Here is a 15,170-nt window from a genome sequence, read left to right on the forward strand (position 1 = left end):
TATCATTACGTGTTCTTTTTAACATAGTATTAAATCTTACTAAAACAAATAAATATAAATTGTTAAAAATAGAAATCGTGTTGAAAATTCTGCAACACCACATAAATATAAGGGGGTCTTTAGCTTCACAACACGCTGAATGCGATAGCAGGTCCCACTAATTTATGTGCTTCCATGATCACCAGATAGAGAATAAAACTGTTAGATGCAAATTTTAGACGGTAGAAAAAAAATGATAGTGCGCTGATGGGGCCATTTATAATAAAAGCCTGATATCCTCAAAATTTAAGAGGTTTTAAACGAAGTTTCAAATGTGATACTTTTTATAAAATTTTATAAGAGCAAAAAAATTTAATAAGAGTGAGGAATTTTTTTTTTTTTTAAATCAATTACCATTTTTGTTACTCTTGGTAAAGTTTGTCTTTAAGACTTGTACTTCTTAAAATAATTATGTTCTTTTAATATCAGAAATCACGTCATATTTTAGTATAACTTACAAAATTATTTTAAAAAATGTGAGTTAATTACACTGAGCAGTTAAATATTTGATTGTCTGGACTGAGCTTATTGGAGCCTCATGCACATGAATCCAAAAATAATATAATAATAGAATAAACATGTTTCTGAGTTTAAAAATAAAATAAAATTTTTTTTTTTTTTAAAGGGAGATGATAAAAACAAATTATTGCCCTAATTTTTTTTATATTTATTTATTGCCATAAATTTACATAATATATAAGTATATATTGTCTTTTAATTATGGAAATTATGGTCTGAATGTCATACTATGGTCCTAAATTTGAAGCCCTTTCAAATTGGAGACATTAGGCAACCGCTTTGGTCGCCTTGCCCCAAGACTGACCCTGCATGAATGCAACAGAGTCGTGTAATCCATAAACTAAAAAAATAAAAAATAAATAACGTGAGAAATATAAATTATAGTCCGAACTAACGGCAAAAAATATAAACAATAGTGCAAAATAAAATTAAGTCTTTAAAAAATAAAGAATAATACTTAGATTTTCACTAGTGAGGATCTACATCAGGGACGGAGCCAGCATAGGCCCATGGGGGGCCCATGCTAGCTCATTAGTTTTAATTACAAAATAGCCTATGATTTATAAATTTTTTCAAAATGCCCCCCCCCCCCCAATTAAATTTTTTCTTGAAAATGGCCATTAATTTTTATTACACATAGGCCAATAATTTATAAAAAAGTGAAAAATGCCCCCCGAAATAATTATTTACCCTTGGGCTAATTAATTTTTATTGCAAATAGGCCTATAATTTATAAAATTTTACAAAAATGCCCTCTAAAATAATTATTTTTTAAAAATATTTTAATTTTTCCTTTCTTTTCATTCTTACTCCTCCTCCTCTTCTTCTTCTTCTTCTGCTTCTTCTTTTTTATATTCTCTTAAAAAAAAAGTTGCATTCCTTTATTCAAATTATTATTTTTTCTTTTCAAAGTTTGGTAATTAAATTTGTTGCTAAGGTCGATATTTTATGTTTCTATTTTTTTTTTAAATAATTATTTTTCAAATTATTAAATGTTAGTATTCCACCATTATTATAGCTCTATTTTTTGACTTATTGCCTTGTATCACTATTCGTTTGAAAAAAAATATAATTTATCATCTTTAATACGGCGCCCCCCCTGAAACAAATTCCTTGATCCACCCCTTATATACATCATCCTCACTATTGATGTGAACTAATAATAAATGAACATGTCATCTTTAATTATCAAATTCAATATGGTGGGGTAGATACCTACTTACCAAATCAGAGTTGGTAATCAAATCACCATCTCTGATTTGGTAATTAAAATAAAATGTGTCAATTTATTATTGGTCCACATCAACGATTAATATGGTATTGGACCCAAGTATTATTCGCCTTGTACGCGAAAGAGTATAAAATGATTCCCTATTATAATGCAACACAATTATATTACAAAATGTAAAACTCATGTAACAATGATGTAATATGTTTAAATCAAAGATATAATATTCATATAACATATTAAATCGTGTTACAACATTATAATTCTATTAAATCGCGAGTTTAACTTATTTACATAATATGAAATATAAAAGTTTAGTAAGAAAGTATAACAAATTAACATGCATGGGTAACACATGAATGATCGAGTGGTCAAAAACCTAATACAATAAACAAAGCATAGGTTATACTTTCACAATAGTCTAAAGGAATTGTGCGCGCCAAGAACTTTTTGTTAGGTTATTTCTACTCTGAAGTGTGAGAATTTAACATATTTACATGGTTATTTTCACAATATTCCATATGGAAAATAACTAGATCCAAAAATTATTTAAAAAAATCAGTATGGCCTTTTGAGATACTTGAATAAAATTGATGAATCCAAGTCCAACCTTTCTTTGTAGCGAGTGAAGAATTTCAATAACTCATTAGCCCTTTCCTTTGTTCTCTCGTCACAACCCACCTGTAAAACAACCAACAGCTTCTCAAAAACACCCAATTCATGAACTGCCTCATCAACCACAACACCTCCATTTTCATCCTTGCAAAGCTTCCAAAGAGCCGAAACTGAAAACTCCGTCGCTGTCATCGATACTCCTAAAATCTTCTCCACTAACGCTGGCATAGTTGATTCATGGTTTCGAGCCAAATATTCTCTCCCTTCACCACAATCACACATACGGTCTAAAACACCAAGAGCTTTCTCACATATGCCTTTCTCGTAATTTAGAACAATTTCTAATATCAATGAAACCAAACCCATCTCCATAAACCTTCTTGTCATCTCTTCACTCATCGCCGACGGTGAAATCATGTGGTAAATAGCCATTAGAGAAGCTTTGGTAGCTCTAGGGCAAATGGGTACCCTAATTATCTTCACTAATGCTTCTGCAACACATTCCATCTCCGCGAACGCGTTAACATATCCCTGATCCAATGCAAGTAGCTCTGCTAGGGCTAAAACCGTGACTCGCCTACCGGAAACATCTTCCCCTCTCAAAAACCATGCCATGCAACGTAAAGAAGTGGACGAAGCTAGCTTAGATTGGGCTTCTACACCAAGCGGGAACATCCATGTCAATCTTGACAAGATCTCAATTAACAAACAAGCATGTTTCTCTACTGAAACACTAGCATATGATTCAAAAGAGGATGATAATACATACTCCTCCGAGACCTCGTACTGCGTTATCGGAATTTGAAGCGTTGGGACCGGTTCGATGTCGTATGGCCGGTTCTGGACGCACCAATCTTGAATTATCTTACGTACTGCATGGTTTGGTATTAGATCAGGAGTCTTCAACACTTTTTTGGTGACCGGACATGTTGTGTGACCGGTTCCGATCCATTTTTCGATGCTTTCTCGATCATATGTGATTCCGGTGGATAAGGTGACAGGATCTTTCATCAATTCAAGAGAGATTGGGCACTGAAAATTGGGAGGAATTGGGATCTCCATATAGGAATTGCTAGGGGAGAGCTTTTCTGGTATTCTCTAACAAAATATTGTTGAAGTGGCTCAAATTTAGTGTATCGGGTGTGGTTTAGTCAATTTTATTTTGTTTTTTTTTTTTGTATGTTAGGTTTAGTCAAAAGTTGAATCTGCATTAAATGTGTCATTGCATAAATGAAGAAAGAGTAAATGTTAAGAAAACGACGTAATGAGAAAGTAAATAACTGAATACGTAAATGGTACATGTATATGGTGGTCCAGTGAAGGAAGAAAGAAAACCGTTATTTATTTATTGTTTTTTATAATTTTTTATCTTACAAAAAAATTTAGAGAGATTTTATTTTTACGAACAACTTGAACTACTGTTGTGATATTTTAAAAGACTGCCTTGTTACCATTGTTATTGCATTGAATAGTGGTTGCGCATAAAGGCGGTGAAAACTCAATGTGTGTATGGATTGAAGAAAGTTTGAAAAAAATCAGACAGTGTGAAGAGAATAAAGAGGGCAGAAAAGAGATATGACGTCGAGTAAGAGTAAAGCTCATGGTTTTCTATTTATAGTATGCAATATATGGTTATTGAGTCTATGTTTTACCATTTATGGTAATGTTTCCTGGGTCATGAGTCAAAGTCTGGAAAAGATTAGGGGAACAAATGTCTTTTATGGTTATTGTCCAGACAAGGACTCTAGGTCTAGGGCGGTGAATAGGTCTTCTAACAATTCATTCTTGACCAATCAATCATATATTCCAAGCAGTTGCCGAACGCACACAATCACAAAATCAAGGCCACCATTGGGTCAATAAATTTATCATTTTAATATATATATATATATATATATATATATATATATATATATATTTTTCATAAATTTCAAACAAATAACAAGGGAAACGGCATTATAATATAGAAAATACCAAAGAAAAATATATTGTTGTCTTGGGAATGAAACACAAGAAGCTAAACTCACCAGAGTACACACACAAAGAAGAGAATGTAGAAACATATAACAATGGAACTTTTCATTTGAACCAAAAAGAAAATGTTTAGCATAACATAGAAATACCACAGAAAAGACGAGGCGAAGCAAAAAAAACTATTTAGTTTGCTGAATTATTTTGTGTTATTAGTGGTTGTTTAGTATTAGTGTGGTTTAGTTTTTTTAATAATATTTTCTCTATTTAAGCATGTAATTAGAAGTTTATTAGGACAATGAGATTTGATTTCAGTATTATACTTCTCTCCACAATTCATTCTTGATTAATGTTTCGTCAGTGAGAGCAGGAACCAGAAATCTTGATTAATGTTCAAACACAATCAGTGATAGCAGGAGCCAGAATTTTTTTTCAGTTTTTTTAATAATATTTTCTCAATTTAAGCATGTAATTAGAAATTTATTAGGACAATGAGATTTGATTTCAATATTATACTGTTCTCTCTACAGTTTTGTGTTTACCTCTTCCGAACTTATATTTGGAAGAGACGTATTTCTTTTGAGTGCCTCTGTATTTTGTAATAGTGTGGCGTCAGAGCGAGGTTTGTAGTAGAGAGAAGAGAGTGAAAATAGCAAACGTTAATGGTAGCGTTAATCCATCTCAACTAACTACCCAGTATCATGAAGATGAGGACGCTGTTTATTTCCCAGACTCGTGGGATTTGTTGGACAAAGGCTAATTAAGCTTAATGATTACTGAGTAATGCTCTTAGATTAGCACTATGAAATGCTACTAAAATTAATTATATTTCCATAACTCAATCCACATACTTTACCAAAAGATGAATCTATTTACTGGTCCCGCTTTTTCTATTTGTATATGTATAGAAGTAAGTTTGTTGAGTCCATGTTTTATCTCTTTGGGCAATGTATAAAAATTTCCAAGAGCTTTCTCACAAATCCCTTTCTTGGCATTTTCAACAACTTCCAATAGATTTCAACGCCTAGAATTCAATTTGCGTGTCTACTTCGTAATAGAAAAAATTGTTACTTACCTATTGATTCCATTGAGCTACATTTTCGGCCAAATGGTTTCAATTGCTACTTAGCCTACTGATTAAGTCTTAATTCCATTGAGATACATTCACGGCCAAATATTAATTCAAAAAAAATTTTCAATTTGCTTTCAAACATTTTGATGTTTTGCTTTAGTCTGTTCTCTCTTGCCAATTAATTAAAAAAATAAAATTGCAACCAAAAAGAAAAATATGATATTTCACGGTAGTGGTTTGTGAAGTTAATGTTAAGGAGTAGAAAGAGAGATATATATATATATATATATATATATATATATATATATATATATATATATATTTTAAATGTAAATTTCAATTTTATAGATATAATAATAACAAGGGTTAATTATACTCACAACCCCCTTAGGTTTAATAAAGTTAACAAAGACACTCCAAATGTGATAAATTGACAGTATTACCCTTTCACTTGTTAATTAACCTATTCAGATGATGAAATTACCCTTTTAAAACTTACTATTAATTTTATGGGACTAAACTACCCTTCTAAATAGTCAAATTACCCTCATCCTTCCCTCCTTCTCTCTTGCATCATCGCCTCTTCTACAACCCATATCCGACGCCGCCTCCACTACCCTGTCACACCCAATTCCTTAACCTCCGCCCGCTAACTCAAGCCTCCCATCATCATCTTCAAGGTTGAACAGATACTCCACGGTGGTGGTGATGAGTAGTGGTGGTCATGGTTGGGAGTGGTGGTAGGAGGTTGAGCAATCCAACGACGTCAATGGAATATAATAGGAGCAGGGCCTATCAATCAGTATATAAAATATCTAAAGGGAATGAAAATTTAAAGTCTGAAAAACTAAAAGGAAATTTAGACATTTTCCAACTAAACAACTCAGACAAATAGATTTAGTTGAGCAGGACTTGTCGACGGTGATGGCATGGGTCGAGGCAAAACTTCGGAGGACTGGATGATAGGGATGGCTTAATCGCATATGCCATATGTGATACCCCTCGATTCTAGAGTCACGGGTGATCAAGTCTGAGCACAGATCCGAGGGATACCAGACAATTAATATTTAAATGAACATGGAATACAAAATGAATTAATAAATAAACAAATAAAAGCTGAAAGAATTCTAAAATATAATCCTTAAGAATAAATAATTGAAATCCAACAAATAAAAGCTCCAATATTTGATACAACTCAGGAATCCACCTAGTGGACCCCTAACCAAAACCCAACAGAAAAGTAAACAACTTAAATAAAATCTACAGCTAAATCATGAAGAGAATCCTACGTTGTCGGAAAAGTGAGTGACTGCTTAGCACGAACAAGCTCTAAGACTAGATTCGTCCAATACATGAAAACATAATAGTGGGTCAGGCCCACGAATAAGTTCTATTCTAATTACAATCTAAACAAAGACCCGATATGCAGATACATCTTAGATATCTCACCAATAGCTATATCGTCCATACATATGTATATCCACACTAAGGGACTCTCACTGGACTACAAAGGGAGTCACAACCTGAATAGAAGGCTACATGCAAAACTCACCAGAGGTGGGCAGGAGTACCTAGACCTAACAGGGTACACCTCTACCATCATATCAAACTATGCATCCCAGTGCATATACGCTCCCTAACCAATGATCCTGAGACTCAAGCTCATATCGTGGTACTATAAATATATATTTAAAACCCATCCAAAATCAGAGTATGTCATTTAATTGTTCATTGATCTGACATAAGTAACAACTAATCCAGTTAGTCACTTAACATATTCAGTTGACCTGACTTAAATACAACTAATAAATAATCCCGTTAGTCACTCAACTTACTCAGTTGATTTGACTCAAATATAAGTAGGATTTAATTTTTATAATCCATTCCCTTATTCCAAAGTAGGTAGGACTTAGCGTTTTCAGCTAAACCATCCCTAGTATGCCACTGTCCCTTACCGGTGCATACAATCCATAACATCCATATAATTGATAGAACATAATTTAACGGTTAATCAATTAACATCCAGAATAATATCCATGTAATTAATAATTTAAATAATTAGATTTAAACTTTAATTAATCCACAAGACAATCCAATAATTGACAAATTAGTAATCAATAGAACGTCAACTAAAATCCAGGGAATGATATAATATAAATCAGATAACTAACTGAGCATATTATATTCAATTATACTTAAGTATAATTATACACACCAATTTACTTGCTAGAACAACAAGAAGTAAATAAATAGTCCACATCCAGTGACAGTATGCAAATAATTAATTAAATTCCATGATGTCTAGTAATATTAGCATATCCTAACTATTTTAGGGTTTTAACAAGTTAATTTAAAACATTTAAAACCTCCCGTTAATTTTCAGAATTCACAATTTAGCCCCTGGAATCAAAAAATATCAAAAGTATACCCTGTAGGGGTGTTCCAGCAAGAGAGCCAGCTCCCTTTTCATGGTAGCCGACTCTCCCGCTCATGGAGCCGGCTCTTCCTCATGGAGAGCCCACTCTCTCACTTAGGGAGCCGGCTTTCTCTCACACTGAGAGCCGTTTCCTCCTCTATTTCGTCTTCTTCGCCTCAGACAATGTTACAGAACCTTTTGTGATGTCTAATACAGTTCATAAGGTTCAATTCATGTCCCAAAATTCCTCATAAAGCATCTAAACTCCAATATGCATCGTTAATAGAAACTTAGAACACATATGATTAAACAATTGATGCGAAGAAACAGATTGAATTTACAGTACCTACGCAGTTTAATTCTGATTTTAAAAGCATACAAGATTTATTTAATATCCGATTAAAATCCTAGAGATCATCAAGGCATGCACAGAACACAGGTCAAGGGGAGAGAGTAAGAATAAAACTTGCCTTGAAGATTTCAGTATTGAAACCTTAACTTCGTCTTCCTAAGTTTTTCAGACGACGTCCGTTTACTGTCAACCTCCTACTGTTCTGGTTTAAAACCACAAGCAATACCTTCCTTCCTTCTTGGTCCATCTTTTAATCTACAACCGAAACTCCAATTCGCCCTCTCTGTTTTCCTCTCAAACCTCTCTATATAACTCGTCACCTCACTGTTACGTGATTAGGGTTCTAAAACCCTTAGCAAACTTATATCAGTGTATTTATAGGCCTCTATAAAACCCTAAGTCCAATTATAATCAGAGACGGAAAACCCTACTAAATACTAGTCGGCGAACACGTGATTTCATTAAAGAATAAAAACCCTAATTTAACATTATACATTTAATTCATATTTAAACTAAGTCCACCTAAGCATAAATGTAAATACAACAAATAAACCAAGTAATCAGTTAAATAAAATAATTAACCAATTAATCCATTAACTCAATTAAATCAACAAATAAACAATTAATTCAAATAAAATAAAACAAGTATTAAACAAATCATCAAATAAGCAAATAATTAAATAAAATGCAATAAAACGATTAATTAAAGACCGAGATTATCTTTTCTAAAATTAATGGTATTACATTCTTCCCCCCTAAGAAAAGGAATTCCGTCCTCGGAATTCGCTCTTGCTTTATTCCAATATTTCAGGAAACTGCGAGTGAATTACATCCTCCCGTTCCCAAGTAAACTCAGCCTCATTGTGGTGACTCCACTAAACACGTACTAAAAGGATAACCTTATTACCAAGGATTTGATCCCGATGGTTGACAATGCGATACGGTGGCTCCAGATATGTTGCATCCGGCTGTAACTCAATCTCCTTAACATCGATATGCTGATACCGATCTTCATCGTGTAAAAATTTTCGCAACATGGGAACATGAAACACATTGTGGACGCGATCCAAATGATTCGGAAGTGCCAACCGATAAGCTATAGCTCCAACTCGATCCGTAATCATGAATGGACCGACAAACTGCGGTGACAACTTCCCTTTCTTCATAAAGAGCATTACACCCTTCATAGGAGACACTTTGAGTAGAACCTGATCCCCAACCTGAAACTCCAATGCATGAGTACGATGATCTGTATAATTCTTCTGCCTACTCTGGTAGTGCGCATGCGATCCCCAATAAGAGCGATCTTCTCTGAAGTATCCTTAATGAATTCAGGACCCAAAAATCTGCTCTTGCCAACCTCCATCCAATAAATAGGAGATCAACACGGTTGGCCATACAATGCCTTACACGGTGCCATTCCAATAATCTTTTGAAAACTATTATTATACGCAAACTCCACAAGTGGCAAATAATCCTCCCAATGGCCCTTGAAATCAAGAACACAAGAACGAAGCATATCCTCCATGATCTGATTAACCCTCTCAATCTGACCATCTGTCTGAGGATGATAAGTAGTGCTAAAATGCAACTCTGTGCTCAAAGCCTACTAAAATCTCTTCCAAAATCCTGACACAAAGCTTGAATCCCTGTCCGATGAATGCTATGTAACTTCACAATCTCTGTAATGTAAAGTCTTGCCAACTGCTCCTATATGAAGTCAGTGCGAATAGGCAAGAAATGAGCTGATTTAGTCAACCTATCAACGATGACCCAAATGGAATTGTGATCCTTAAATGAATTAGGCAATTCGGCCACAAAATCCATAGAAATACTTTCCCACTTCCACTCCGGTATAGGTAATGGCTGTAGAGCTCCAGGCGGCCTCTGATGATAGATCTTGACCATCTGACAAGTACGACATTGAGAGACAAAAATAGCAATGTCTTTCTTCATACCTGCCCACCAAAACTGCCGCTTCATATCCTGATACATTTTGTCCCCTCCTGGATGAACAAAAAACTCAGAATGATTATTCTCAGTCATCACATCCTTCCTTAAATCATCAGCAGAAGGTACTACTAAACCTCCATCAGCCCCAACATAGTAAAATGGAACTTCTGCAGAAGTTATCTCTGTAATTTTATCAATGCGCTGCTGATCCGTGAGTTATGCCTTCAGAACCTTGCAAATGATAGAAAGTGTAACTACCAGGCAAGTCATAAAAGCATCAGACAACTTATCCACGTTCTTCAAAGCATTCCACTTAGTGGTGAATAAAGCAGAAAAACTCGCATATGGTCGGCGACTGAGTGCATCTGCCACCACATTCGCTTTCCCTGGATGGTACTGTAAAGAGAAATGATAATCCTTCACAAACTCCAACCATCGGCACTGTCTCAAATTCAGCTCCCGCTGAGTGAACAAATACTGTAGATTCTTGTGATCACTAAATAATCTGAAGGACTCTCCCAACAGATAATGCCTCCAAATGCGTATAGCAAAGACCACCGCTACCAACTTCAAATCATATGTTGGATAATTAAGCTCATGAGGCTTAAGCTTACAAGATCCATACGAAATTGGCCATTCCTCCTGCATCAAAACACACCCAAGACGTTGCAAAGAAGCATCTATGTAAACAAGATACTCTATCCCGCTCTGTGGAGTAGAGAAAACTGGTGCAGAAGTCAATTTGCTCTTTAGCTCTTCAAAAGCTTTCTGACAGTGTTCATCCCATACGAATCGTACACCCTTCTTAGTTAAGTGAGTGAATGGTCCCGCTATCTTCGAGAACCTCTGAATGAACCAACGATAATATCCTGCCAATCCGAGGAAACTCCAAATCTCGATAGGTGAAGTAGGTTGTCCCCACTCGACTACTACTGAAACCTTGGTTAGATCTGCCACTATTCCCCTTTCTGACACCACGTGACCCAAGAACTTCACTTCCCACTGCCAAAATTCACATTTCTCGAACTTGGCATATAACTGGCATTCACGAAACGTTTGCAACACTATATGAAAATGTCTTGCATGATCGTCCTCCGTTCTAGAATAGAACAAAATATCATCAATGAAGACAATGATAAACTGATCTAAATAAGCCCTGAACACTCTGTTCATTAAATCCATGAAGACTGCTGGTGCTTTAATCAGTCCAAAAGGCATCACACGAAACTCATAAGAACCATATCTAGTGAGAAACACTATCTTAGGAATATCTTACTCCCTAACCTGAAGTTGATGATATCCAGAAATCAGATCAATCTGATTAAAAAGATCATCAATCCTGGGCAAAGGGTACTTGTTACGAATAGTAACCTTGTTCAACTCTCTGTAATCTATACACAGGTGAAGTGAACCATCCTTCTTCTTCACAAACAAAACTGGTGCTTCCTAGGGTAAAGTGCTCTTACGAATAAAACCTTAGCTGAGTAATTATTGAATCTAATCCCTCAGCTCTCACATCTCCACTGGTGCCATCCTGTATGGTGCCCTAGCAATAAGCATAGTGCCTGGAGCTAAGTCAATCATAAAGTCTATCTCGCGACTACGTGGCAACCCTGAAATCTCCTGAAAAACGTCCGGAAATTCTTGTACAATTGGTATGCTAACCAATGATACAGTAATCTCCTCCTTCGTTTCCTCCTCCATATAGAACAACTAAGTGCTAGTAACCCCGTTAGAACGTGGCATGGCGATAACGTATATATCCTGACTAGGTATAGTAAAAACAACAGACTTATCATAACAATTAACTTGGGTATGGTAGTGAGATAACCAATCCATCCCAAGTATCACATCATAAGTGTACATGTTTAGGACCAATAGATTGGCTATAAATTTGAGTCTACCAATATCTAGTATCACAAGCCCATCACTTTCATGTAAAATGGCAGTATTGTCTAACGGTGTAGAAATGCCCTAAGGTATATCGCATACCTACGTTATCATCCCAGATAAAACAACAAAATATTTAGATACAAATGAGTGCGTAGCACCCGTATCAAATAAAACATGACCTTATAAACCATGAATAAGAAATATACCCTCAATAGCCTGAGGTGCCTGAATATCCTGTGGTATGGGGTTGTACACCCTGCCATAATGCAACTACTACGGTGCCTATCCCTGAGGCTGTGGCGGTGCTGGTAAAGCTGGATATGTCTGTCCCTGAATCCGTGGAACCTGTGGAGCGGGTAAAGATACCTATGCCCTCTGTCCCTACTGCACATGCTGTCTCTGTCCCTGTCCTACTTTAAGACACTGCCTGGAAGTGTGACCAAGCTTTCCATAAGTGTAGCAGCTACCCTAAAAGTGCTAAGCTGTCTCATCTACAATTAAACTCACAGCATTGATTCCACAAGTTTCATTTATAAACTCATTGACAATCGTTCCGTTACAACACAGCTTATCTATAGGCAAATTATTTGTTAATTTATACATATACCATCAATTCCACTATGATAATCCTATATTATCGTAGCATACACATTCCAATATAGTTTAATAAAACCATTTGTGTAATCATCACTAAAATGTTCTCATAAAACACAATAGAAATACCAAAACCACTAGTTCACTTTATTAAGAACTCCTTTAACCATAAACTGTCAAAAGAATAATTGTAAAATATTCTTTAACATACTACTACTGTACGTGATTAAATCCGTATTACACTTTTACTAATAACTCCACTACTACTAGTAATTAAATTACTCTTAAAAGAGCATTCATCCTTGAACTCTGGTACCGTCCATCTTGGATGCTCCATTATCTTCTCCACCATGATCTTCTTCGGGGTCCTCCTCTCCACTTGGCTCAGCTTCGAGCACCACCGAAGTTATGTTAGGTCCACAGTATGGTGGCCAATCTCGCACACCAGAAACCTTCCTTAACTTATACTCCGAAGCAACACCTATTGGAACCAATTCTTTGGTCTCTAATTCTACTATTTTGGTCGGCCTTCGTAAGGGAATCGTCAGAGTAATCTTTTTCTTCCTTGGGTCCTTCTTTGCTTTCATCATGGACCACATCCTTTTCCTAGTGCCAAATATTCTGAAATTATTTAATAAACTTGACATCATTACTTTCTAAACGAACCGTAAAGGAATACAATGAATCCTAAACTTAAGCACTAAACAAGATAATACGCTACGCAGAAGTCTTAATACAAAATACCCTAGAGACACTGAACCTGGCTTTGATACCAACTATAATACCCCTTGATTCTAGAGTCACGGGTGATCAAGTCCGAGCCCAGATCTGAGGGATACCAGACAATTAATATTTAAATGAACACGGAATACAAAATAAATTAATAAATAAACAAATAAAAGCTGAAAGAATTCTAAAATATAATCTTTAAGATTAAATAATTGAAATCCAATAAACAAAACCTCCAATATTTGATACAACTTAGGAATCCACCTAGTAGACCCTTAACCAAAACCCAACTGAAAAGTAAACAACTTAAATAAAATCTACAGCTAAATTATGAAGAGAATCCTACGTCGTCGCAAGAGTGAGTGATAGTCTTTGCTTAGCACGAACAAGCTCGAAGACTAGAACCGTTCAATACCTGAAAAAATAATAGTGGGTCAGGCCCACGAATAAGTTCTATTCTAACTACAATCCAAATAGAGACCCGATACGCAGATATATCCTAGATATCTCATCAATAGCTATATCATCCATATATATATATATCCACACTAAGGGACTCTCACTGGACTACAAAGGTGGTCTCAACTTGAATAGAAGGCAACATGCAAAATGCACCAGAGGTGGACAAGAGTACCTAGACCTAACAGGGTATACCTCTACCATCATATCCAGCTATGTATCCTAATGCATTACGCTCTATAACCAACGATCCTGAGACTCAAGCTCATATCGTAGTACCATAAATATATATTTAAAACCCATCCAAAACCAGAGTATGTCATTCAATTGTTCATTGATCTGACATAAGTAACAACAAATCCAGTTAGTCACTTAACTTATTCAGTTGATCTGACTTAAACACGACTAATAAATAACCCCGTTAGTCACTCAACTTACTCAATTGATCTGACTCAAATATAAGTAGGATTTAATTTTTATAATCCATTCCCTTATTCTAAAGTAGGTAGGACTTAGCGTTTTGAGCTAAACCATCCCTAGTATGCCACTGTCCCATACTGGTGCATACAATCCATAACATTTATATAATTAAGAGAACATAATTTAACAGTTCATCAATTAACATCTAGAATAATATCTATGTAATCGACAATTTAAATAATTAGATGTAAACTTTAATTAATCCACAAGACAGTCCAATAATTGACAAAGTAGTAATCAATAGAGCGTCAATTAAAATCTAAGGAATGATATAATATAAATTAGATAACCAACTAAGCATATTATATTCAATTATACTTAAGTTTAATCATACACAACCAATTAACTTGCTAAAAAAACAAGAAGTAAATAAATAGTTCACATCTACTGACAGTATGCAAATAATTAATTAAATTCCATGATGTCCAGTAATATTAGCATATTAGCATATCCTAACTATTTTAGGGTTTTAACAAGTTAATCTAAAACATTTAAAACCTCCAGTTAATTTTCAAAATTCACAGTTTAGCCCGTGGAATCAAAAAAATATCAAAAGTACACCCCGTAGGGGTGTTCCAACCTGGGAGCCAGCTCCCTTTCATGGGAGCCGGCTCTCCCACTCATGGAGAGCCGGCTCTCCCTCATGGAGAGCCGGCTCCCTCCTTTAGGGAGCCGGCTCTCTTTCACACCGAGAGTGGTTTCCTCCTCTGTTTCGTCTTCTTCACCTCCGACAACGTTATAGAACCTTCTGTGATGTCTAATACAGTTCCTAGGGTTCAATTCATGTCCCAAAAATCCTCATAAAGCATCTAAACTCCAGTATACATCATTAACAAGTACTTAGAACACA

General features: G+C 35.3%; 1 protein-coding gene across 1 annotated transcript; it reads right to left on the reverse strand.

Moving 5' to 3' along the window:
• Positions 1-2,269: 2,269 nt before the first annotated feature.
• On the reverse strand, positions 2,270-3,872 carry LOC132268670 (U-box domain-containing protein 21-like). Its single transcript, XM_059769479.1, has one exon. The coding sequence runs from the start codon at positions 3,461-3,463 to the stop codon at positions 2,345-2,347; it is 1,119 nt and encodes a 372-aa protein (XP_059625462.1). The 5' UTR covers positions 3,464-3,872; the 3' UTR covers positions 2,270-2,344.
• Between the last annotated feature and the right edge of the window lie 11,298 nt (positions 3,873-15,170).

The sequence above is a fragment of the Cornus florida genome, unplaced genomic scaffold, assembly GCF_030987335.1.
Source record: "Cornus florida cultivar Cherokee Brave unplaced genomic scaffold, ASM3098733v1 CherokeeBrave_3.0.0_Hap2_Chr08, whole genome shotgun sequence".
NCBI lineage: Eukaryota > Viridiplantae > Streptophyta > Magnoliopsida > Cornales > Cornaceae > Cornus > Cornus florida.

Coding starts and splice junctions, on each gene's coding strand:
- LOC132268670 (XM_059769479.1), bottom strand. CDS start 3,463: ATGGAGATCCCAATTCCTCCCAATTTTCAGTGCCCAATCTCTCTTGAA.